This window comes from Zingiber officinale, chromosome 2A, assembly GCF_018446385.1.
Source record: "Zingiber officinale cultivar Zhangliang chromosome 2A, Zo_v1.1, whole genome shotgun sequence".
Lineage (NCBI taxonomy): Eukaryota > Viridiplantae > Streptophyta > Magnoliopsida > Zingiberales > Zingiberaceae > Zingiber > Zingiber officinale.
Window position 1 is genome coordinate 164,257,603 of NC_055988.1, and position 23,745 is coordinate 164,281,347.

At 39.6% G+C, this 23,745-nt stretch overlaps 3 protein-coding genes across 4 annotated transcripts; 2 read left to right on the top strand and 1 right to left on the bottom strand.

Moving 5' to 3' along the window:
• The first annotated feature begins 561 nt into the window (after nt 1-561).
• LOC122043010 lies at nt 562-4,999 on the top strand. Of its 2 annotated transcripts, none has more exons than XM_042603435.1 (5): nt 562-819; nt 1,556-1,964; nt 2,048-3,320; nt 3,410-3,556; nt 4,181-4,999. In XM_042603435.1, the coding sequence occupies exons 2-5, from the start codon at nt 1,911-1,913 to the stop codon at nt 4,690-4,692; spliced, it is 1,986 nt and encodes a 661-aa protein (XP_042459369.1). In that variant the 5' UTR covers nt 562-819; nt 1,556-1,910; the 3' UTR covers nt 4,693-4,999. The 2 variants fall into 2 exon arrangements, with proteins under 2 accessions (XP_042459369.1, XP_042459371.1); XM_042603437.1 differs by lacking the exon at nt 562-819 and adding an exon at nt 900-1,270.
• Nucleotides 5,000-5,404: 405 nt separating this feature from the next.
• LOC122043012 (alcohol dehydrogenase-like 7) lies at nt 5,405-7,572 on the top strand. Its single transcript, XM_042603439.1, has 9 exons — nt 5,405-5,563; nt 5,654-5,837; nt 5,911-6,236; nt 6,395-6,477; nt 6,638-6,713; nt 6,789-6,853; nt 6,929-7,024; nt 7,111-7,272; nt 7,352-7,572. The coding sequence occupies exons 1-9, from the start codon at nt 5,527-5,529 to the stop codon at nt 7,466-7,468; spliced, it is 1,146 nt and encodes a 381-aa protein (XP_042459373.1). The 5' UTR covers nt 5,405-5,526; the 3' UTR covers nt 7,469-7,572.
• A 108-nt stretch (nt 7,573-7,680) lies between these two features.
• LOC122043011 (protein DETOXIFICATION 27-like) lies at nt 7,681-18,636 on the bottom strand. Its single transcript, XM_042603438.1, has 8 exons — nt 18,283-18,636; nt 17,669-18,210; nt 17,487-17,573; nt 17,338-17,394; nt 16,908-17,146; nt 16,701-16,819; nt 16,530-16,616; nt 7,681-7,897 (listed from the first exon to the last, which is right to left on the bottom strand). The coding sequence occupies exons 1-8, from the start codon at nt 18,538-18,540 to the stop codon at nt 7,841-7,843; spliced, it is 1,446 nt and encodes a 481-aa protein (XP_042459372.1). The 5' UTR covers nt 18,541-18,636; the 3' UTR covers nt 7,681-7,840.
• Nucleotides 18,637-23,745: the final 5,109 nt, after the last annotated feature.

Below are 23,745 nucleotides of genomic sequence, written 5' to 3' on the forward strand. Positions count from 1 at the left end.
TGTATAATTTTACTAGCGGTAAGGGTCGTTTTTATAAAAAGAAAAACAGACATTATTATTATTAATTTATACTTATTCAAGTGTCTAATATTCTTAAAGTTATTATTCTATTAGAAATTTTTAAGTCAGGATTTTATTAGAGGAAAATTTTCTTATAATATACTATAGTTAGATTTAAACCTTATATATTGATTATATTTTGGAAGGCTTAACCGTCACACTACTGTCTGGGAAAAAAACTGATTATTATTTCAATTAAAATTGATAGGAATTTAGTCAACAGCTCTAATAATTTTGTGGTTTTTTACCATATAAATATAGTAAATTTAGTAAAAAGTTATTATAATAAAATAATATAAATCAATCTAATAAACCTAATTTAAATATAAACTTTAGAATAAATATTTTAATATTTTTAATATAAGTCCGAAAAAACATCTTTTTTTTATTTAAGGTTTTAAATTTTGTGTAGTTATATATACACACACGCTATTTTAGGTAAATTAAGTGCTAAATAAAGCTCATCAGTTATTTTGAAAAAAAAATAATTAAAAATGGCATGTGAAACGGAAGAGAGGAAGCGAGTCCATCCGCGTGTCTGATCACGTCCATGGCATCGGCGGCGGATCCAGGCTATTTGTAGCCACTTCCACCGCCTTCCTCTTCATTCTCGCCTCTTCTTCCTTCTTTCCTTCTCCTCTCGCCCTCGCCTACTCCGCTGCCCTCGCACCTCGCAACTCGCACCTCGGTGGTCTTCGTCGCTTCCTCGTCTACGTCTCGCCTTGTGGAGACTAGGGTAGATTTAGCAGATTGGCGCAGGTGCGTCTTCCTCTGAGCCCCTTGTCGGTATTTCTATTGTTGATTCGTTGCTTTCGTCGCGAGCTCTTGATTCGCCCTTGTTTGGGCCTTGGGGGGAGTTGGCGATCGAATCGTTAAAGATCTTTTTTTTGTTTTGTTTTGTTTGTGCTTTTTGATTCTACGGATGTTGCTTTAGATGCACAAGCGTAAAGTTGATCTGTTCTTATGGTTGGTGGAATCGCATTAAGATCTTCTCTTTTTGGATCCTGTCTTCCAAAGCTTTCCAAGAGGAGGAAGCAAAAACCATGATATCGGCGGGTTACTTTCCAATTGCTTTTCCTATTTCTTACACAATTGCTGCTTTTGGATCTTCCTGCTTGCGTAGGTTGGAGGCTTCTTTCAGTCGGCTCTCCGATTCTTCATTAATTTCAGCCCTCGGATCATCCGCCGCAACAGAACAATTTGTTTTGTGGTTTAGAATTCCTCGCTTGTTATATATATTTCAAGGATTTGTTGAACACCATTAAATTCAGTATTTAATTGCAGTTGTTTGGCATAGCACCGTTTTTTTATTCTTTCTATCGATTCATTGGATCTCTGTTTCTCAAATTTCCCTGTCATTTTCCCTTGAAACAAAAAAGATTAACAGATCCAAACTGCTTGCTAATGATGTATTTGTCGGGATATTGCATCAACAAGAATAGTTTTGCTCCTGTAAATTTAGAAATCTTACTTTTTTTTTTATCTATCTCTTTAGGCTCTGGAACCAGACAAAGATTAAGGAGGCCTCTCAGCCAACACTGTTGTTCTTTAAATCACTCTGGAAGTCACTGGGATACCATTCCCTCGCACCTTGCAAAAGGTGTGGGCTCGGGAGGATGCACTTTTCCCTGTCTCTATTCCAATTTTCACTCTGCTGCTTGTCTGGCTACTCTGTCGTATAATTGAAGGGTCTCCAATTGATAATGGCTAACCCGTGAATCAGTTCCGTAGAAATAGATCATCTCCTAATCTTCCTTTTACTTTAGTAGAGTTTGATAGGTGTTCTTGAGAATCATAGGGAAACAATAGTTGCCAAGTGCTCTGGTATCTTTTGTGTTTACGGCTAGAAAATGGCATTGATCGGTTGCTTTTCCTCACTTTGGGTTGGAAAGAAGAAGTCCAAGGTGAGCAAAGATGGTATTTTTCTTTCCTTTTCTCCTTGATAAATTTGGTCTAGGTTGTTGCTCATTTCAACTTTTGCTTGCAGAGACTGCGGAATGAAATCTATTCGAAGGAGGAGAATATAATGGAAGCTTTGCCTATTAAGTCAGAAGCTCTCGCCTATGCGGCTATCCAGAAAGCAAGTCATAATGCATCTTTCAAATACTCTGAACCAATACAAACCAATGCAAGCATAAGAGGTTCCACCGAACTTAAACTAGTAGGGGGTGAAAAGAATGATGAGAACTTTATCCAAATAGATGTGGCAGCTGAAGCAGCTTATGAGGGAGGTGATGAACATGACGAGATCATGTCATTCAAAAGGGATCTATCTGACCTTGATTTGCAGGCCCTGGCAGAAAAAGATGAAACCAGTTCCTATGGTTTGAACCAAAAAATGACCAATGGACCTGATGACAAATCTGAGAAAGATGAGGGCATAACACCTGAATTAGTGATCCAGAGTGGGCATGTGAGTGATCCTGGGATGGGCCGCACGACTGCGTTTTGGGGCTCTCCTATGTTGAAACGCTCATGCTCTAATATTGAGACAAAGAGATCTAGTAAATTGCTTATGTCCCCAAGCAAGTCCCATTCATATGACGACCTCAAAAACTTAGCTGGAGATTTCCCTGGAGAACCACCCAAATTGATCCCAGGTAGCCCTGCATCGGTAATGACTTCTTGCAGTGCTGATAAAGTAATGCTAAAGAAGAGATCTTCAAGCCAGGTTCTTCCTTCGCGAAGTAGGAAACTTTGGTGGAAGCTTTTCTTATGGAGCCACAGAAATCTTCATCGGAGCTGGTCAATGAAACCTCATCGGTATGCTTCCATCAATTATACATCCAACCAGAAGGATGGTTACTGCTCTGATACAGTAGAACCCAATCGTGGTACTGATTGGAAGAACAAGAAGATTATGGAAGAGTCTGAGGCTAAATTTAGTAATGATATATGGCCTCCAAACCAGTGGGTTGCTTTTTCCACAGAATCTTCCTCTTTAGATAGAGTGGATGCTTGGGTGCATAGTCTTGATGACAGCCCATTATGCCCAATTGACGATGGTGACAATGGAGATGAAATTGCACTTGAGTCTGCTACACCCCCAAGTTTTCTAGAGATTGGGGAATCATCCAGTAAAAACATCCATCGAACTGGTCGGCGTGCAATGGATGAGGTATTGCAGGCCAACAACATTATACAATCCCTTCCTCCATTTTCTTCAGTTGCTCACATTGCCAGCATGGGCTTAAAGGTGGTACCTGCAATTTCAGCTTTCAGTAGCCTCCGGTCAGTCAATCTATCTGGCAACTTCATAGGTAAAGCTTAGCTACAGACTTATGTAAATTAAAATAGGAATTGTGTATGCCTATCGATGTGGTATATGACTTATTTCATGTTTGTGTAGTTCACATTTCGCCAGGATCTCTACCCAAGAGTCTTCACATGCTTGACTTGTCAAGGAACAAGATTACAACAATTGAAGGACTTAGGGAACTGACAAGGCTTCGAGTTCTTAATCTCAGCTACAACAGAATTTCACGAATTGGTCATGGTATGAATAACTATTTTTATCCTTTTATTAGCCAATTTGCTTGTTATGCTCTTTAAACTAGTTCTCTTTATAGACAATAATATCTATTTTTGGGTTACTGAAATACTTACATCTTACAAATTACAATAACCTTCTCAGGAAGATGTGCAATGAGTCCAATTATTTGACGAACATTGTGCCATCTATGGCCTTTTAATTTCTGTGTTTACATTAAATTTAGAGATATATGCTCTTAATGCATATATCTCGGGAAGGAGAGCCTGACTCAATGGTAAAGTTGCTGACGTGTGACCTGAATGTCACGGATTCAAGTCGCGGAAACAAGTCTCTTGCAAAGCAAATTGCGTACAATAGATCCTTTCCCAGCACCCGTATTGGAGGAAGCTTCGTGCACCGGCTGCCCTTTATATGTTTGTGATACAAATTCACAGTTTGTACACTTTCATTCGTGGACTTGAAATTTGTGCCATCTTCCTGTTCTAAACCGATTTGGACCAGATTAGCAATACACACAATTTCCTTCATTGATCTAGCAGCTCGTAATTGAACATTAATGTTACATGATTCTTGAACTTATCATCCTCTTTAAAACTTAGTTTTGTTCTAATTATGACTGCTTTTCAGGGCTGTCGAATTGCACCGTGATCAAGGAGCTGTATCTTGCTGGAAACAAGATAAGCGGCGTGGAGGGACTTCACCGGCTTCTGAAACTCACAGTTCTGGACCTTAGCTTTAACAAGATAACAACCGCAAAGGCTTTGGGCCAGCTTGTCGCCAACTACCATTCTCTAGTGGCCCTCAACCTGCTCGGTAACCCAATTCAAAGCAACATCGGAGATGACCAGATTCGCAAGGCGGTCTGTGGCCTCCTTCCGCATCTCGCTTATCTGAACAAGCAGCCAATCAAACCACTGAGGGCTAGGGAGGCAGCCACAGATAGCATTGCAAGGGCAGCACTAGGAAATAACAATTGGGGTTCCCGTCGGAGGTCAGCTAGGCGAGTAGGCCATGGTTCAAGCCCTTTGATCAAGGGCGTCGGCGAGGGGAGGAGCTTCAGAGGCATTGCAAACCCACCAAGGAGTAACAGAAATAGATCAAAGAGCAGAGACCAGTACTCCACATCTGCTCGGAAATAAGATCACAAAAAGCTTCACATTCTCGTAGTTATGCTGTTTGGAATAAACTGGAGAAGATTGAACAAGTTGGATCTGAATCGATAAAACATGGTAAAACATGTTTGCTTTAGCTTTATCTAAATCTGTGGTTCTAGCGAATAATGGAAGACGATCTGTTTGATGTTCATGTTAATTTGCATGCTGAAGATTTCGATGTCATCTATTGTGCTCCTTTAGATCACACTACAGACTCAGATTACTAGTTTGTAGCTGTTTCTTTGTGAGTTTTCAACTTAAACAGAAGTCATGTGGATGTTTCATCTGCTCATTCATTGTCGACATGGCTTATTCTCGATCTTGTTGTTCCATAGTAGTGAGAGCCTTTCTACGCGATCATCCTCTAGATGGTCTCAATCATTCGCATGCGTCTTGTTTGGTAGTGTGCAGGTCTTTGAATTTCAAGTAGTGCAAATGTGCAATGCGTTGGAAAACCACTAAAAAAAATGTAGATATTTTATATAATAATTGTCATATGTGATTGAAGATGAGATCTAATCTAAAATGAGGTCTCACAATTAAATCAAATTGAATTTGACGATAGTACTTGTCTGTGTTAGATTACTTTATTTAAGTTTTTTTTTTAATTTTATTTTTTTTATGTACGATTAATACATAATATGTCAGTTAAATAAATAAATTTAAATAACTCGTTAAAAGTAAATTAAAAGAGAGACTAAAGTAAATTAATGACTGGACCACCAGGCACCAGTTTGCCCTAGATCCGCTTCTTTTGTCTCTGCCTCTCTGGATTCTGGGCAGGTAGAGTACAAGCTCGTCTTCTTCCCAAGGGCTTCAATGGAGATGCCTTTCCCAGAGCCCATCAGATGCAAAGGTACGTAGCCAATCGATCAATCGCCTCGTTTCCTTGATCACGTCGTACGTTTTCAGTTTCGTCTAACAGTACAGTGAGCAACACTTGCAGCGGCAGTGTGCAGATCCGCCGGTGAGCCTCTCCTAATTGAGGAGGTCGTGGTGGCGCCGCCGCGTGCCCACGAAGTCCGCGTCAAGATCATCTGCTCCTCCCTCTGCTTCAGCGACGTCTCCCGTTGGCGCCTCCGCGAGTTCCCCGCCGTCTTCCCCAGAATCCTCGGCCACGAAGCCATCGGGTATTTGATTACTCCCTTTTTTTCCCTTTACTCTATGGATCGATCATCGATGATTTGTTCTGTGTCCGCCCAGGGTGGTGGAGAGCGTGGGGGAAGAGGTGGAGGAGGTGGCGGCGGGGGACACGGTGATGCCGGTGTTCCTGGCCGACTGCCGCGACTGCGTCGACTGCCTGTCGGAGCGGAGCAACATGTGCTCTCGACTCCCGTTCCGGCCGTTGACGGGGATGCCGCGGGACGGGACCACCCGGTTCACCGACGCCGCCGGCGCGCCCGTGTACCACTATCTCACCGTCTCCAGCTTCAGCCAGTACACCGTCGTCGACGTCACCAACGTCGTCAAGGTCTCCGCGGAACTTCCGCCGGAGAAGATCTGCGTCCTCAGCTGCGGCTTCTCCACCGGTGAGCCAAAACGGCCGCCTTACTTTCTCAAAATGCCCTCAGAGTTCCATTAATGCCAAAATATTAAACTTTAGGGGTATTTTTGATGATAAACTTAATAATTCAATCAGATATTTTATCAAATTTAGTAGATTTTTTTTTAAAAAAAAATATTGCAGGATTTGGAGCAGCTTGGAAGGTTGCAAATGTGGACCCCGGATCCACCGTGGCAGTCTTTGGACTTGGAACTATTGGATTGGCTGTAATTTATTCATTTAACACCATAAATTTGTGCATATATCATTTCACTAAATTTGATTCCAAGATTAATGAGAATTTTTTGTGAAACTTAATTTGTGAGTGAACTTGTACTTTATCTATCTAATTAGATGATTATCGCCCTCGCTAATTACTTTTTTCAGGTCGTAGAAGGGGCACGACTTCAAGGTGCCGGAAGGATAATCGGAGTCGATTCGAACCCCGACAAGTTTGAAGTCGGTAAGACCATTTTGATGAGCCTAGCTAGCTAGCTACTTGTTTGTTGAAAGAAAAATTATTTGCTTCTTGTTTTAGGTAAGAGGTTGGGTCTCACTGATTTCATAAATCCTAATGATATCGGCCATCGATCCATTAACGAGGTCTCACACTAATACCCATTGTTTAGAGAACATCATGAATATTATGCTCTCTTCTCATGCTTAATATATTTGTAGGTGATCAAGGAAATGACCGACGGCGGTGCGGATTATTGTTTCGAGTGCATTGGTCTAGCATCCGTGATGTTGGAAGCGTATAGAAGCTCTCGATCGGTTCCTCTTCTTTTCCTCGCCTACTTTCCTTTCATCTATTGAACACAAACAAAGCATATCAAATTGTGACAAACTTTTCGATAAAGGGTTGGGGGAAGACCGTTATTCTTGGAGTCGAGAAGAACATGTCGCCGATCACAATTGACTCGAAAGAAATCTTGTGCGGTAAAATGATCATCGGTTCAGCGTTCGGGGGACTGAAATCCAAGACTCACATTCCAATCCTCATAGACAAATATCTCAACAAGGTTTATGGTACTTTTAAATACCTGATAAACTAATTTTTTTTTTCTGAAAAAAAAATTCTTGTTTACTTTGATGGATTAGGAGCTTCACTTGGATGAGTTTGTGACACATGAAGTTGGACTGGATGAGATTAACAAGGCTTTTGAGCTGCTGATTGAAGGGAAATGCATCAGATGTGTGATATGGATGGATAAATAATAATGATATTTTTATGTCTGTAATATTTACAAATAATTTCGAACAATAATTAATAATGATTTTTTTTGAATAATAATTTTAATTTGTGATGTGTGTGTTTCAAATTTGGCTAGTGTGGAGAATGTGATTTGAAAGTTTCTTTAGGAACAAAGAAATGGTCATTCCAAGCAACAAGAAAGGGAGAGGGAGACGAAGAGAAGTCATCTAAACCATTTGAATGTTCTTGGTATAGTCGTCAATGTTTTTTCGATATTTAGATGTAAATTTGGACAAGCTACTTCTTAATGATTTATAATCATTAAAATCTCATCAAATGCCATAACTAGAAAGGCATTAAGTTCTTCCACTTTAGGGAGATCACAACATTTGAATTCATGGCTTACTGGAGCTGCTGCTGTACTTCTCCATTCTTGAGCTTGCTCTTAGAGCCTGCACATTAAACAAAATTTAGAAAACTAAATACATTTTTTCTTTTTTTTTTCAAGAAAAAACACATCCTTTTTATTGGAATCAAATAATATTCTTTTTTTATTATCGAAAGGACAAACCGCGTTAATACATTTTATTTTTTGAAACATCATTTATTTATTGACACTGTTATAACCACTATGAATTTATAGCTACTATAATAAACACTTCAACTCTAAGAGTTGAATCAATACAAGTAAATTATGTTATAACTATAATTCATAATTGCTACGCTATGTGTGCTTCATTTATGATTTGCACTAACCAATATTATATTATAGTAGTTGTTTCGGCAATAAATCAAGGATGACTGAGCCATGGGAGAGTGTGCCACGACTGGGAAGGAGAAGGTTAATCGACCAACCGTACGAATTTTTCATGGGAATGACCCCCAGTATACAATCAGTCAGTCTCAGAGCCGGTTTGACTTTCGGGACTTAGCTCCCCACTCCTCATGGATATGACCCCCAGTACATAGTCGGTCAGTTCTAGAGTCAGTCGGACCTTCAGCATTCAGCTCTCCACTCCTCATGGATATGACCCCCAGTACATAGTCGGTCAGTTCTAGAGTCAGTCGGACCTTTAGCATTCAGCTCTCCACTCCTCATGGATATGACCCCCAGTTGGCCCTAGTGCCGGTTTGACCTTCGGGACTTAGCTCCCTACTCCTCATGAGCAAGATCCCATCATATAGTCGGTCAACCCTGAGCACCAGTCGGACCTTCTAGGCTCAACACCCCACTTCATGGGCACGACCTCTAGAAAATATCCGATTAACTCCAAAGTCTGTTAGACTCCTTCTATAAGATAACATTGTCAGAGAATAACAACTACTCACCAGGGAATATTCTACTATTCTGACATATATAGGCAATGAAACCTTCTAGGGGAAGATTATTGTACACCCTTCGTTACCTAATATATCTGACATCAGATATTCTTTGATGCCTCATTATTGCGGAGGTTATGAGGGTCAGTGTAAAAAGGGGTCCTCTCTGTTAGCCAGGTACGAGCGCACATCCACACATGCATCTACGTTTTTGTTCAACTATTCATCTTATTTTTCTTCATTTTGCTACAGTTTTGACTTGAACGTCTAAGTGTTTACACCAGAGACCCCCTCTTTGGTTATCACTCTAACATTCCTATTTGGTCGCTCTGTGGTATACACAGAGAGGATTGCTTGACACCATTTTCTTTCATCTCAGAGTCTTCTCATGGTCAGTATTAGAGTCACCTACTCAACGCACTATCTTCCCTAATTTTAGACAGGATTAAATTTGACATTATCTGTAGAAAACTTTACCTGAATTTGAAATGTGAAAATGGGAGAGACTGGACGATTCACTACAGTTACTTTGTTGCAGGAAGAAACTTGGAGTGGCCGTGGAGCGCCAACTACTTGCAACCTTATCGAACCTGCGAGTATGTCTGTAATGTGCTTCTATATACTGTTGAATATTCACATTTAATGGAAATGCAGGCAAACTTAGATTAGGGGCCCTTAATTCTAGACCCTCAAGCCACTCGACCAAGTTATAAGCGAGTTTGCTCTTGCACCCATATTATAAACTTTCGAGCCACTCGACCGAGTTATAAGCGATCTTGCTCTCGCGTCTATATTCCAAACTCTAGTGTCACTCGGCCAAGTTATAAGCGAGCTTGCTCTCACACCCATATTTCAGACTCTCGAGCTGTCAGTCAAGTTATAAACGAGCTTGCTCTCGCACCCATATTCCAAACTCTCAAGCCGCTCGACCGAGTTATAAGCGAGCTTGCTCTCGCACTCATATTCTAGACTCTTGAGCCGCTCGACTTATTGGATCGAAAAGAATTTAGATATCTCCACAATTACATGATATTGTCCACTTTGGGCCTAAGCCCTTATGGTTTTACTCTTGGGCTCTCCCCAAAAGGCCTCATGCCAAATGGAGATATCTTTCTTTTATAAACCCATGATCTTTCCCATGTGTTTTCAATGTGGGACTATGTTTGCAATCTTGCAACCCCAACAATCCCCCCTCAAACAAAGGACCACAGGCTTCCCATGTCCGATCCTCGACCCACCAGGTCTTCCTGCCCCTCGGTCCACCCGACCTACTAGGACTTCCTTGCCTAGCAGCAACTAGGACTTCCTGCCTGGTGTCTGGTCCTCTTGATCCAAACATAGGAACCTCCACTTTCTTTGTTCGAGGTCAATATCGTATCCACATGGCTCAATCAGATCATAGCTTTTGTGCACAGTCGACGGTTAAACCTTCTGGCAGTCCGGGCTCTGATATCAATTGTTTGATTGAAAAGAATTTAGATATCTCCACAATTGCATGATATTGTCCACTTTGGGCTTAAGCCCTCATGGTTTTGCTCTTGGGCTCTCCCCAAAAGGCCTCATGCCAAATGAAGATATCTTTCTCTTATAAACTCATGATCTTTCCCATGTGTTTTCAATGTGGGATTATGTTTGCAACCTTGCAACCCCAACACGACTGAGTTATAAGTGAGCTTGTTCTTGCGTCCATATTCAGACTCTTGAGCCGCTCAGCTGAGTTATAAGCGAGTTTGCTCTTACACCATATTATAGACTCTTGAGCCGCTTGCTCACGTGCCCATATTCCAAACTCTCGAGTCACTCAACCGAGTTATAAGCGAGCTTGCTCTTATACCCATGTTCTAGACTCTCGAGCCACTTAATCTAGTTATAAGTAAGCTTGCTCTTGTGCCCATATTCTAGACTCTTATGTCACTCAACTGAGTTATGAGTGAGTTTGCTCTTGCACCCATATTTCAGACTCTCGAGCCACTCTGCCGAGTTATAAGCGAGCTTACTCTTGCACCCATATTTTAGACTCTTGGGCCGCTTAACTGAGTTATATATAAGCTTGCTCTCACACCCATATTCCAGATTCTCAGGCCGCTCGACCGAGTTATAAGTGAGTTTGCTCTCATGCTTATATTTCGTACTCTCGAACCGCTCGGTTGAGTTATAAGCGAGCTTGCTCTTGCGCCTATGTTTTAGACTCTCAATCTACTCAACTGAGTTTTAAATGAGCTTGCTCTCATGCCCATGTTCCAAACTCTTGAGCCGCTCAGCCGAGTCATAAACGAGCTTGCTCTCGTGCACATGTTCTAGACTCTTGAGTCGCTCGGTCGAATTATAAACGAGCTTGCTCTCGTGCTCATGTTCTAGACTCTCAAGCTGTTTAGCTGAGTCAAAAGCAAGCTTGCTCTCGTTCCCATATTCCAGACTCTCGAGTCACTCGACTGAGTTATAATCGAACTTGCTCTCATACCCATATTACAGACTCTCGAGCCACTCGATCGAGTTATAAGTAAGTTTACTCTCACGTCTATATTCCATACTCTCGAGCTGCTCAGTTGAGTTATAAGCGAGCTTATTCTCGTGTTCATATTCCAGGATCTCATGCTACTCGGTCGAGTTATAAGCAAGCTTGCTCTCTCGCCTATGTTCTAGACTCTTGAGCCACTTGGTCGTGTTATAAGCATGCTTGCTTACATGCCTAAACCTCATACTCTTGTATTGTTCGACTGAGTTATAAGCATGTTTGCTTACATGCCTAAATCTCATACTCTTGTACCGTTTAGCTGAGTTATAAGTGTGTTTTCTCACATGCCTAAGTTTCAGACTCTCAAGCCGCCCAACTGAGTTATAAGCGTGCTTGCTCACGTGCCTAAATCCTAGACTCTCAAGCCACTTAGCCAAGTTATAAGCGTGCTTGCTCGCGTGCCTAAGTCTTAGACTCTCAAGCCGCTTGACCGAGTTGTAAGCGTTTCTTGTTCATGCGCCTAAGTCCTAGACTCTCAAGTAGCTCGACCGAGTTATAAGCGTATTTGCTCATGCGCCTAAGTCCCAGGCTCTCGAGATGCTCGGTTAAGTTATAAGCGTGCTTGCTTACGGGACTAAGTCCCAAATTTTGTCATAGTTATGCGTTATAAACATGTATGGCTCATACGCCCAACAATTATTTGGTCGGTTGTTCCCGATTCTCGCCACAGCTGTGGATTATAATTAGGCCTGGTTCCCCGCATCAATTTACCTACGCTTGGCTCCCAGTACCAATTCACATGGGAAGGGCACTCTCTCAACCGACACTTGCATATAGCCGCTCGCTCAACATTCATCCCAAATCCCTGATTACTCGAACTTGCTGCTCACTAGACGCTTGACATAAAGCCGAGCGTATGGCATCTAAAAGCTTGCCATCTATGGCATATCACACTTGAGACATAAAATGTTCGAACGATAATGGGAAGTACAACAACGGTCAAAAATAGGCGACACCACAACAATTGCGAATGCTACATGGTTAACGTTTTCTACCCATCAAGGGCTCATAGTACAAGGGTTGCTATCACCTGAATTCAGGAAAGAGGTCATCAGGAAGCTCATCTATAATCTGTTGGTGATCTAAGAATCGCTCAGGCAGATTAGCAGATAAATATCCTACCTCGTGGAGCTGCTTGACCACTCATTCGACTTCATATGAAAATATATTTATGGTACGTCGACCAAGCTGCAAACTAAACTCATGAGATCGGACGTGTGTTGTTCGTCTGGCCTCAAAATGCTTATTCTCTTCCACCTTATAGACCACTCACTCGGACCTGGAAGTCATCAACTCAGAATTGGTAGACTCCAGCTTTGCTTGTAGTGAATCCAGTTGGATCTCTTGTGAGTTCAAATTCCTTTGCTGGTCTAATATTAGCAGATCCTTGGCTCTTAATTCTTTGGATTTTTTTGATTGATTATGAAGTGTGAGAAATCTTTAATTCCTCTAGCACAACAGTAAGTTGTGCAAGGTCGGATACCTCTTTGGCCTTCACTATATTTTCCACTTGGAGCTTAGTTTCACTTGTTCGCAACAAGATTTCGAGTTTTCTTTTTGTTGTCTGTTGACTATCCATCACCTACCAAGTCTCCTTGAGGGCTATTTCCATATGTAATAACAGTTCTACCTGGGTTTGCACCTCTTGACGGAGTCTGTTCACCTCTAGAATTGAGGTAAGAGTTGAGGGGGATTTCAACTCCTCCACATGGTCCTTCAAAATCTTATTGGCTAGATACAGGTCCACCGCTAGTTGGCTTAGGTTCTGAATTTCATATGAACTTGAATTAGAGAAATAGACACTCTAATCGATTATGAAATGTTCCCAATCGATTGGTATGAGCATAATCGATTGTCAGGTCAAGCCAACCGATTAGCACAGGCCGTAATTGATTGGTAGCTAAAACCAATTGATTAGAAGAGCTGTTTTTGGCTGAAATGGTCTGATTTCAATTTACTAAGTCATATTTAGTCAATTTAACTATCCCTAACCCTCTGAAGTCCTTAGGTAAGCATTTAAGGATAATTTCCTTGATGAAATGAAAATGAAATGGTTAAAGAGGACTAATTTAGAGTTAAGAAGGAGGTTTAAATTCAAGGTTGAATTTTTTAACCTCATAATTTCAAATTTTAGAACTTTCTAAAGGCATGAACTCCAAATCATTGTTAGTGCAATGTTAGAAGTTGAAGCATGCTTTGAGGGGGAGGTTCTCGTTAAAGACATGATGATGGATGAATGCTCAAGGTTGAACATTGGAGACAATGGAAGTGTATGAGACCTTCATTGTGAAGCTTGAATGACAAAAGGATGAATCTCGGGGAGAAATTTTTTGATGTTTCAAAGGGGGAGAAAAATGTAGGGTTCAAGTTAGAAAACTCTCATTTATGCTTTGGCATAGGATGAAGAAGGTAGTTGGTCTAATATGAGTTAGCTTAACTTAAATATATTATCAAATATCAGAAAGGGAAAGCTTATCGGTACCATTATCTTTAGGTTAAGATTGACTAGTTTAAATAAGATCGAGTTGGCTCGAGCTTGAGTTTTGATAATTGATAATATATGAGAGAAAAGTCAAGTAGGTTAAGGGAAGATCGGATACTTATTAGGAAAGTCCTAATTGGAGATTAGTCAATATAAAGTCCTAATTGAAGGTTAGACAAATGAAAAGTTCTAATGAGTGAAGCTAGACAATGGAAGTCTTAACTGTAGGTTAGATAATGGAAAAGTCCTAGTCAATGAAGCTGGATGGTGGAAGTCCTAAATGGAGGTTAAACAACAATGAGCTATGTAGTGAAAGTCCTAATGGGGCTAGACAATGAAAACCTAATTGGGAACTAGGCAGTGAAAATCCTAGCGGAGCTAGGCATGAAGACCTAGTTGGGAACTAGACAACGGAAGTGCTAGCGGGGCCAGGCAAAGGAAAAAGTCCAAGTGGTCAAAGGTTGACCTGATACTTGGTGATTGAAAGTCCAATGGGAAGTTGGCAAGAGATCGAAAGTTCAAGTGGGTCAAGGGTTAACCGGACACTTGGTGAAGAAGCTCTGGTAGGTCAAGGTTAACTAGATGCTAGGCAATGATAAGTCCTAATGAGTTACAAATAACTTTAGGATTGGTCAAAGGTATCCTAAACTTGAGAACAAAGTTTAGGATTAGACAATCGATAGCTCAATCAATTAGCCAAGGCCAATCACTATCTAATTGATTGGGACATGCTCCAATCAATTAGGTTGATTTCCTAATCGATTGGAAGCTTTTCGCAAGAGCGCAGAAGGTGAGGAATTGATTGGGTCATGCTAATCGATTAGATGTGTCATCACGAGAGCATAGAAGCTGTCAAAATCAATTCCGATAATGCCAATCGATTGTGGGCAATCGATTAGGCTATGCTTCTTTTGCAAACAGAAAGTCTTGAATCAATTGGGGCAATTGATTAAGATAAACGCCAATTGATTAGGGCAAACAATTAGGTAGTGTTTTTGTGAGAACATAAAACTTTTGAATCGATTAGAGTAATTGATTAAAAGTTGCCAAATTGATTGGTATAGCTTACCAATCAATTAAATGGGTGAAAAGAGTCATTCTATAGGCTTTGAATGGTCAGATAATGTGGCAGTCGACTAGGGAAAAGCCTAATCGATTAGGAGGCATTTTCCAATCCGAGAGAAATCCTAGAAAAGTGGTTCCGTGAAGAGTTGTTCATGCCGGTTCTTGGGGATTCTAAGGCGAAGTGTTGTTGTATTTCCAAGTCAATAAGAGGTATTTTCGAGCAACAAGAGATTAAGTAAGAAAGATTTTCATTGAATTGTGTATTTACTTCCTTTGTCTTATTGTATCCTTGTTTCAAGTTTGTACGAGACTTCTCTGCCTCTAGAAAGTTTCCAAGAAGAATGAACTTCATAATGGATGAGATCGTGTAAGCTGAATCCTTATATTAGTTATCTCAGGAAATGAAGACCAAGTAGAACAAAAGGTGTTAGCATTGCTTCAAGTTTTCCACTGCAAATTAGCTCAACATAAAAGGTTAAAATGGTGCCAAGGGAGGCCCCAACATAGCCATTTTGATGTTCAAGTTAATCAAGTGGTTAAGCAGTTGGAAAGTAGAAGAAGTTGGTTGGCTTATGTGTATGCATATATGCGCTCATGAGAGTGGACTCCCAATTATACTACCCCTAGGGGGAGGCACAAACCCCACCTTTAATTTTGATCGTGGAATAGCCATGTGGAGCCACGTACTTTATCCTCATCCCCTAGTTGTCCCGTGTTCTCTGCTTATCCCGGCACCCCCGTTCTCGACCATTAGAGGGAGTAGGAGAGCAACAAAGCTGTGGAGGTCTGGCGTGTAGCAGTAGAGTCATGGAGTTCTAGCATGGAACAACAAAGCTATGGAGATCTGGCTTGGAGTATTAGACGTATAGAGATCTACATAGTCTACCAAATCTGTAGAGATCGACGTGGAATACCAGATCTATTGAGATCAGCATGGAGTACTAGACCTCGAAGGGTCTGTGTGGAGTACCAGACTTGTAGAGGCATGGCAGGTTAGCCCGGGTCGTGATTTCCGAGTGAGACAACTGAGCTAGAGTTAGTTCTTAGGTAAGCTTAACTTTGGATGGTGGTTGATCTAATTCACCTAGGTTTGAATCTCCTATTGCTTCATTGGCTAAGTGAACTTGACCTACCCATGCTCATTCTGGCCTGAGCCTGAATCTGACTTAGGCAGGTTTAATCTACTAAACTTTTACAAACAACTAAGCACGAGTCTTAACTCCATGGGTACATATATGTGGATGTTGTTAATATCCACCACACCAATAATATTTAAAGGTTTGATAAACACGAATAATACTAATAACTATAGTTCATAACTTTTATAATATAGATGTTTTATCTTTAGTCAACACTGATCAATATTAATCAACACAGTAGTTATACTATAATTTAGACAATTTATTTCTGATTAATATTAGTAAACATTATATTATAGTAACTTTGATATTATAACTATTAGTTAGAAAACCATAATTATTATAATTATATAATAGCTATGAAATTATAGCGGTTGTAGTTATAGTTATGAACTTTAGCAGTTATAATAATATTAAAAATAAAAATAATTTTAGAAAGTAAAATATGAGAGGGTATGTCATCTTGATAATAAACGAAAAAGAAAAGTTGCTTCGATAATTTCAATAGAATAGACACTTTTTTATTTTACTGTAATAAATAAAAAATGAAAAATGAGTTTTACCTCTTTTTCCCAGTCACATCTGATGGTAATGAAAGCCAGAATTAATGTCTGGACTGCTGTTCCACCGACCATGCCAGCCCAAATACCCTGCCATTTTGTTTAACAATTATTATTATTATTATTATTATTATTATTATTATTATTCGTTTTCTGAAAAAATAAAAAATATACCAGAACTCCTAGATTGAAGATCCAGCCCATGAATATTCCAAGGGGAACTCCAATTAAATAGTAGCTGCCAATATTGACATATGCCACCGTCGCCTGCCACCCTGATCCAACGGCTACTCCTGCACATTTATTTCTTCTCAAATTATTTCTCTTTATCCAAAGTGTTATTTTTTTTTTTAAATTTTCTAACATAAAATAGAATTTAACCTGAGAGAACCGGTTGGATGCTGTTGAGCAAAATGGTGGCTGCCAATATCACAGAGAGCTTGTCCACAGCTTCGATCACGATCGGGCTGGAGGTGAAGATGAGGGCGAATTTGTCGTGGAGGGACATGATGAGGACCCAGAAGAAGAGACCGATCACTGACGAGGTCGTAACCGATACAATGGTCGCGAACTTTGCACCTCTACCATTGCCCGCCCCAAGCTCATTGGCCACTCGCACTCTGGCGTAAACAAAAGACAATTATTATTTAACTCTATAAATGTGGCAATTAGACGATCATGCGACTGATGATTGAGTTGGGTCTAAGAATGGCCCAATTGGGGGCGCACAACAATTAATGAAGAAACAGACGTTCCGACGACTTGAAAAATTTGGGTAAGCGTGAAGAAGAGATTTGAATTTTGCATATACCCAGTCCCGGCAAAAAATCCCAGAGGAATCATCATCTCCCAGCCATTTATGTTCATGCTGCACGAATCACGCTGGATTATTATTATTATCGATGTGTGTTTGCGCCGCAGATGATGAACTGGTTGTGATAAAGAATCGTAATGTTTTACCAAATCGAGATTGCGTCGACGGCGATCTTGGCGTTCTTGAGATTCCCCGTCAACAAGACCAAGATTCTGTAGTACCAATTCTCCAAGCTGCATGCAGCAATCGGAGTAGAGTTAGCGTCGGAGAGGAAAGATTTGTTGGTTAATCAGTTGTATGTGGATCGCCGGAAACAGAGCGAACGGACCAGAGCATGACGCCGGAGGCGGCGGAGAGCTTCGTGAAGTCCCAGAGGCCGACGAAGGCCTCGAGAGAGAAGCCCTTCCAGGTGTCCGGGCAGCCGCCTCCGACGACGTAGGCGAACAGCATGGCGGCGGCGGCCCACCACGAGAAACTGAGCGTGAGCGCGGTACCGACGAGGCCGAACTTGAGCCTGGAGACGAAGAGCCAGGTGATGAAGACATGGACGAGGAGCGCGGTGAAGGAGAAGGCGGCGTTGACGTTGTTCTTGAGCTGGCACTGGAGGAACCGAGTGAGCGGCAAGAGGAAGACGAAGCAGAAGTGGGTGGGGATGAACAAGAGGGACACCGCGCCGGCCTGCGCCGCCAGGTCCGGCGGCTGCCCTGTCAGGAGGAGCGCCTGCGTGGCGAACAAGTAAATCGGAAGGAGGAGGACGGCGCAGAGGAAAAGGACGATCCACGACCGCTGCAGGTAGATGCCGAGCATGTGGAACTTCCTCGCGCCGTAGGCTTGGCCGCACATCGTCTCCATGGCGCTCGCCATGCCCAACTGCACGATCGAAGCTTACAAACCTGATAGAAGAGAGGGTAAACAAAAGCATTAAGCTACCGGCCGCCGTACCATCAGACCGAAGCTAAAGCCGACGATGACGGTGCTGGCAATGGTGATGGAGGCGAGCTCGAGGTCGCCGAGGTGGCCGGCGAAGGCCTGCGTGATGACGTTCATGCTGTAAAGGGCGACCCTCCCGAAGATGGCCGGTCCTACGATCTGCCACAGCTTCTTCGACTCAATCCAACTCCGCTTCGCCAGTCCGGCGATCTCCTGATCCTCCTTGTCCCGATCGCCGCCTGGGCGATCTAAAAGCGGCGCCGCCTCCATTGGCCTCTTCCTCCTCCGTGCCCTGTTCTTGTGGCGGTGGAGAATTGTGTGGCCTTGCCTCTTGCTCTTTCTTTGGGGTTGTCGTAGTTGCTTTGGACTCTTCCAAGTAATCGAGGGACCACTGTTCTTTTATATAAATGGAATTAATGTTAATTTTCTAACAATGGGTTATCTAGTTAATATTTCCAAGCTTTTAGTTCTAAAGGGATTCAGCAATTTAATGAACCTCACTTTATTCGATATTCAAATTAATTATCAAACCGTGTAAATTACACTGATTTCCCAAATTGCCCTATTGCTAACCCCCAAACCCTAAATATGATGAGGACGGTGTCGCAGGACTAAATGAATCAAATATTGAATAAGTTTGGTGATTGATTTATAAAATTCATCCAGGTTTGTTCAATTATAAAGAGAATATATAAAATAAATAAATTTGAACACTAATGACTTTGATTTTCAACGTTCACAAATATTCTTATTTATTAATTTATACAAAATTTAATTACTAAAAATTATATATATATATATATATATAATTGTGAATAATTTTATAGATTTTTTATATTCTTTTAAAATTCCACGAATAGGTAAAATTTTAAAATAAATTATAAGAATAACAATATTGATAATAAAACCTGATTAACATAGTTGGTTCATGAATAAGTATTATTATCAATATACCTTTGTTTAATTTTTAACATGTACGAAATGTCTCATTCGATGTTTTAACCTCTCCTTATATATATTATTATTACTAGACGAAGCCCCTCATGAATTGTTGAAGGGACGGTCGAAATAACTATTTTATCTTTGACTACTAATGAATAGTTAAGCTCAATAAAATTTTTAATAAATGAGTTTGAATAAATTCATAAGTAAATAAGTTTGAAATTTTACTTATTTAGAACTTTATTGAACTCCATTTTATGATTAACTCGGCTACCTTACCATGATTGTAGCAACCTAAGTTTCCTAGCTGTGATTTTGTCATAAGCCTCTAGTTTTTCGGATAGGGGTATTTGGTAAATCGAAATTGAGTATGTGATTCTCAGTAATTTATAGAGTAGAACGCCTAATTTGATGACATGATTGAGGTGATCGGATTCTCAGGTCTAGCTGCTGTAAATTAGGAGATTATTCATAATATAATTATAGTTGGAACGCGGGTGTGATTTTATCGTAATTGGTTATGATTTTTTTCTGAATTTATTTTTCTATGTTATAATTTGAATCTGGGTGAGTGATCAAAGACCGCCGATGATGGATGAATGATGGATTATCGGGCGTCGAGTGAGGATGATTTTCGAACGATCTATGATCGTTTATCCAGATTCAAACTATAATTTAAATAAAAAAAATAAATATAAAAAAAATTATAATTAATTACAATCGAATAGTCGCAATGAAGATCCTTGCTCATGAAGTGAATTACCCTTAACCATTTATTTTGTCGAATTTATTTTTAAATTTTTGAATCGTCTGTTTGAGGTAGAGTAATAATTTTATTTAAAAATTGACTTAATTACCCTATCATACGGATAAGTACTTGATGACAAATCATCACTCCTCATGGAGTTATCAGATTAAAACTCTTTTGGAAGATGAATAAAAAAATATATTTGGACAATCAAGTCAAGAAAGGTGGGCATTATATATGTAATTTAAGAAATAAAAAGGATTTATTCCACTCTATTAAATATATTATTTATCAAATTATGATTTTAAAAACTAAAATAGAGGGAAAAAAAGAATGAGAAAATAGATTAATCAAGTCAAATGTGTTTGTAAGGATGAACTATCTGTGTGGGTCGATTTAGTCAAACTTGATTGATCAAGCCAAATGAAATTATCTAGTCGAGTTGGGGTGATCCCATTGAATGGTAAATAACCCTAATGTGGGCGAAAATGATGGCTCACAACAATTTATCTTCATTCCAATTTTATAAAATTTTTCCATCCATAAAGATAAATCAGGAAGTACGTATCTTTTGATCGCACTCTATTTAAAGGAATTTTTTTAATAAATAATCATAATTGAGAATCAAATAGTGGATATCTGAATGCCAACTTAAATATTTTACTATGATATCATAACCCGGGGATTACCCAGAGGGAATGAATAGTCGATTGCTTTATTTACTGGTTTTATTTTATAAGTCAAGTTAATGCCCAACAAATAAATAAAATACAAATAAAGAAAAAAAACATACAAATTAATAAACATTTGAATTTTATATGAATTGAATTTCCTCAGTTGCTACTCTACAATTTATGATTGAATCACTCCTGTCAATTTATTATTTTTCTCTTTCTCAAAATCTTCTAGAAGTAAAAAAAAAAAACCTTTTACACTCTTTGTATAAGATAGAAATTAAGGAAGAATAAAGACAATTTTAACATAAAAATAGACTAGATGCGACTTATAGATTGTGCGCTTTTAATAATTTTTCCATTATTTATATTTATAAACATCATCTTTGAGAGAGCTGTTCAAAATCCACATGATGACAAAAGATGAATATATTTGTTCTCAGCGTCTCTGTCAATCTATCCTAAGATTAATACGGAGGAGATAAATCACGGACGACTATTAATTTTTATCTCAACATTAAACATTTATGAGCTAGCAATCCACAACATAGTATAACAATAAATCTATAATTAATATAATGACATCATAAATGGACTCAAATCTACTATAAAATTAAAAAAATTCAGAAACTTTTTCCTATCCAACAACTTAACTTTCTTGTGAGGTATGCAGTGACGAACACGAAGTTGTTGCCTTACAAGATTTTGATCGATCAGCCATCAAAAGACAACAAAGTGGTGCCAATTCAATGCTTTCATTCCAATTCGTAATAAATTCCAAATGTTAATTAGTAATATTTGTCTCTCACTCTTATCAAATAAATACTTTTATATTTATTAAACTATGTATTTTTTTAAATGGAAAAAAAATCAAAAGGCAAACATGGGTGTCATTTAAAAAAAAAAAAATTGAAAAGATGTTTCATCAAATATTTTATCCTCATAATATCTCTTATTTCAATATTATTATTGTAGCTCCAAATGTTATAACGTTGTTATTTATTTTCAATATTATTATAGTTGTTATACTATGTAACTATTACGACATATAACAACTATTTTATGGCGACTATAACTTAAAAAAAATCATATATTTCACTTTAATCAAACTAAACCGTAAGTTCTAAATCCTAAGTATGTTACGTTGTAGTAGTTATAATATATTTTCTATATATTGTAGTACTTATAAGTAGTTGTTACAATATTAACATTGAAATAAGAGGTATTCTAGGGTTAACACATCCGAAGAATCGTCTTTTTGATTTTTTTTTTATTTATAAAAAGGAATAACTTTTTGACAATTTATATAAGTTAGAGTGCCCTTGTAATTTTTGCTCTTTTAAAATTGAAGGAGAAAAATGACGACTAACGTTCCTAAACAAGTTTGGTAAGAGCTTGCTTATATTCGTTATCATCTTTTACCACAGAATATACATAAGATTAATTAAATAAACAAGTTTGAATAATTCATTAAACTAAATGAAAAGCTTGAATACATATATATTCAACTTGTTAGTGTTCATAAAGAATATTCATGTTATGAATAATATTCATGAACAATATTTAAGAACTATATATTCATCAACAAAACTCTTATTAATATGGTAAATAAATAAAAAAAAGGTTCAAAATGAATAAATAAATTTATACTATCAAGCTCAATGACCAATCAAACAAGGTTAAAATATAAAAATTTTAAATAATCTTAAATTAAGAGCTTGATAATATCTAAAAGAACTAAGTTCAAATCAAGCTTGAACCAATATTCTCAAGATCATAAAAAAGAAATCAAGCCAAGCTTGAATAATCATTTGAATGACTTGGTTCATTTAGGTTCAACTTGGCTTGACTCGACTATCTTATCATATAATTTTGAACACCATAAAGCTTGACTTGACTTGACTCATTTATAACCCTTGTTGGTGCAATATCCCTCAGGTCAAAGTTGACCTGATTGACCTGGTTGACCAGGCTTGAGTCTTGGTTTGGGTTTCAATGTTTGATAATACAAGACTTCGATGATATGGACAAGTGCAGGTGCAGTTGTTCATTTGGGGAGATTGTTTGGTGCAATTTTCCTCTGATCAGGGTCTGATCAGGTTGATTGAAGAAGAGTCAAGTAGGTCAAGGTTGACCAGATACTTGACTGAGAAGTCCTAACTGGGATGTTAAGCAGAAGGAAAATCCTGGTGAGTGAAGCCAAGTGAAAGACCTAGTGAGTGAAGCTAGGCAGATAGAAAATCCTAGTGAGTGAAGCTAGGTGAAAGACCTGGTGAGTGAAGCCAGGCAGAAGAGAAGTCCTAGTGAGTGAAGCTAGGCAGAAGGGAAGTCCTGGTGAGTGAAGCCAGGCACGGGGAAATCCAGATGAGTCAAGGTTGACCAGACATCTGGTGAAAGTCCAAGTAGGTCAAAGGGATTGACCGGATACTTGGCATGATGAGGAAAAAATCCAAGTAGGTCAAGGGAGTGACCAGATACTTGGCACGATGGAGAAAAGTCCAAGTGGGTCAAAGGGATTGACCAGACACTTGGTGAGAAAGTCCTAGCTGGTCAAGGGTGACCGGATGCTAGGTTTTATGTACCAACAAGTCATGGTTGACTGGATGTTGGTTTAGGGGGCTTTGGACTTGCTTTTGGGCAAAAACCAAGATCTGGATTGATCAGCGGATTGATCCAGCATATCTGGATTGATCAGCGGATTGATCCAGCAGATCTGGATCGATCAGCCGATCGATCCAGCAGATCTGGATCGATCAGTCGATCGATCCAGCAGATCTGGATCGATCAGCCGATCGATCCAGCAGATCTAGATCGATCAGCCGATCGATTAGATCATGCCCAATCGATCAGCTGATCGATCGGGTGAGTCTCCGCGAACAGAACCCCTTTGGATCGATCCGTGGATCGATCCAAAGGTCCCAATCGATCAGTGGATCGATTGGGAGCTGCTGTTTGTGCGCGATAAGCCCTGGATCGATCAGCCGATCGATCCAGGCTATTCCAGAAAGCACAGAGGCGCTCTGGATCGATCGGTTGATCGATCCAAAGGATCCGACCGTTGGCGTCGTATTTAGCTGCAGGCGAGCGTTTCCTTCAGCAAGAGCTTACACG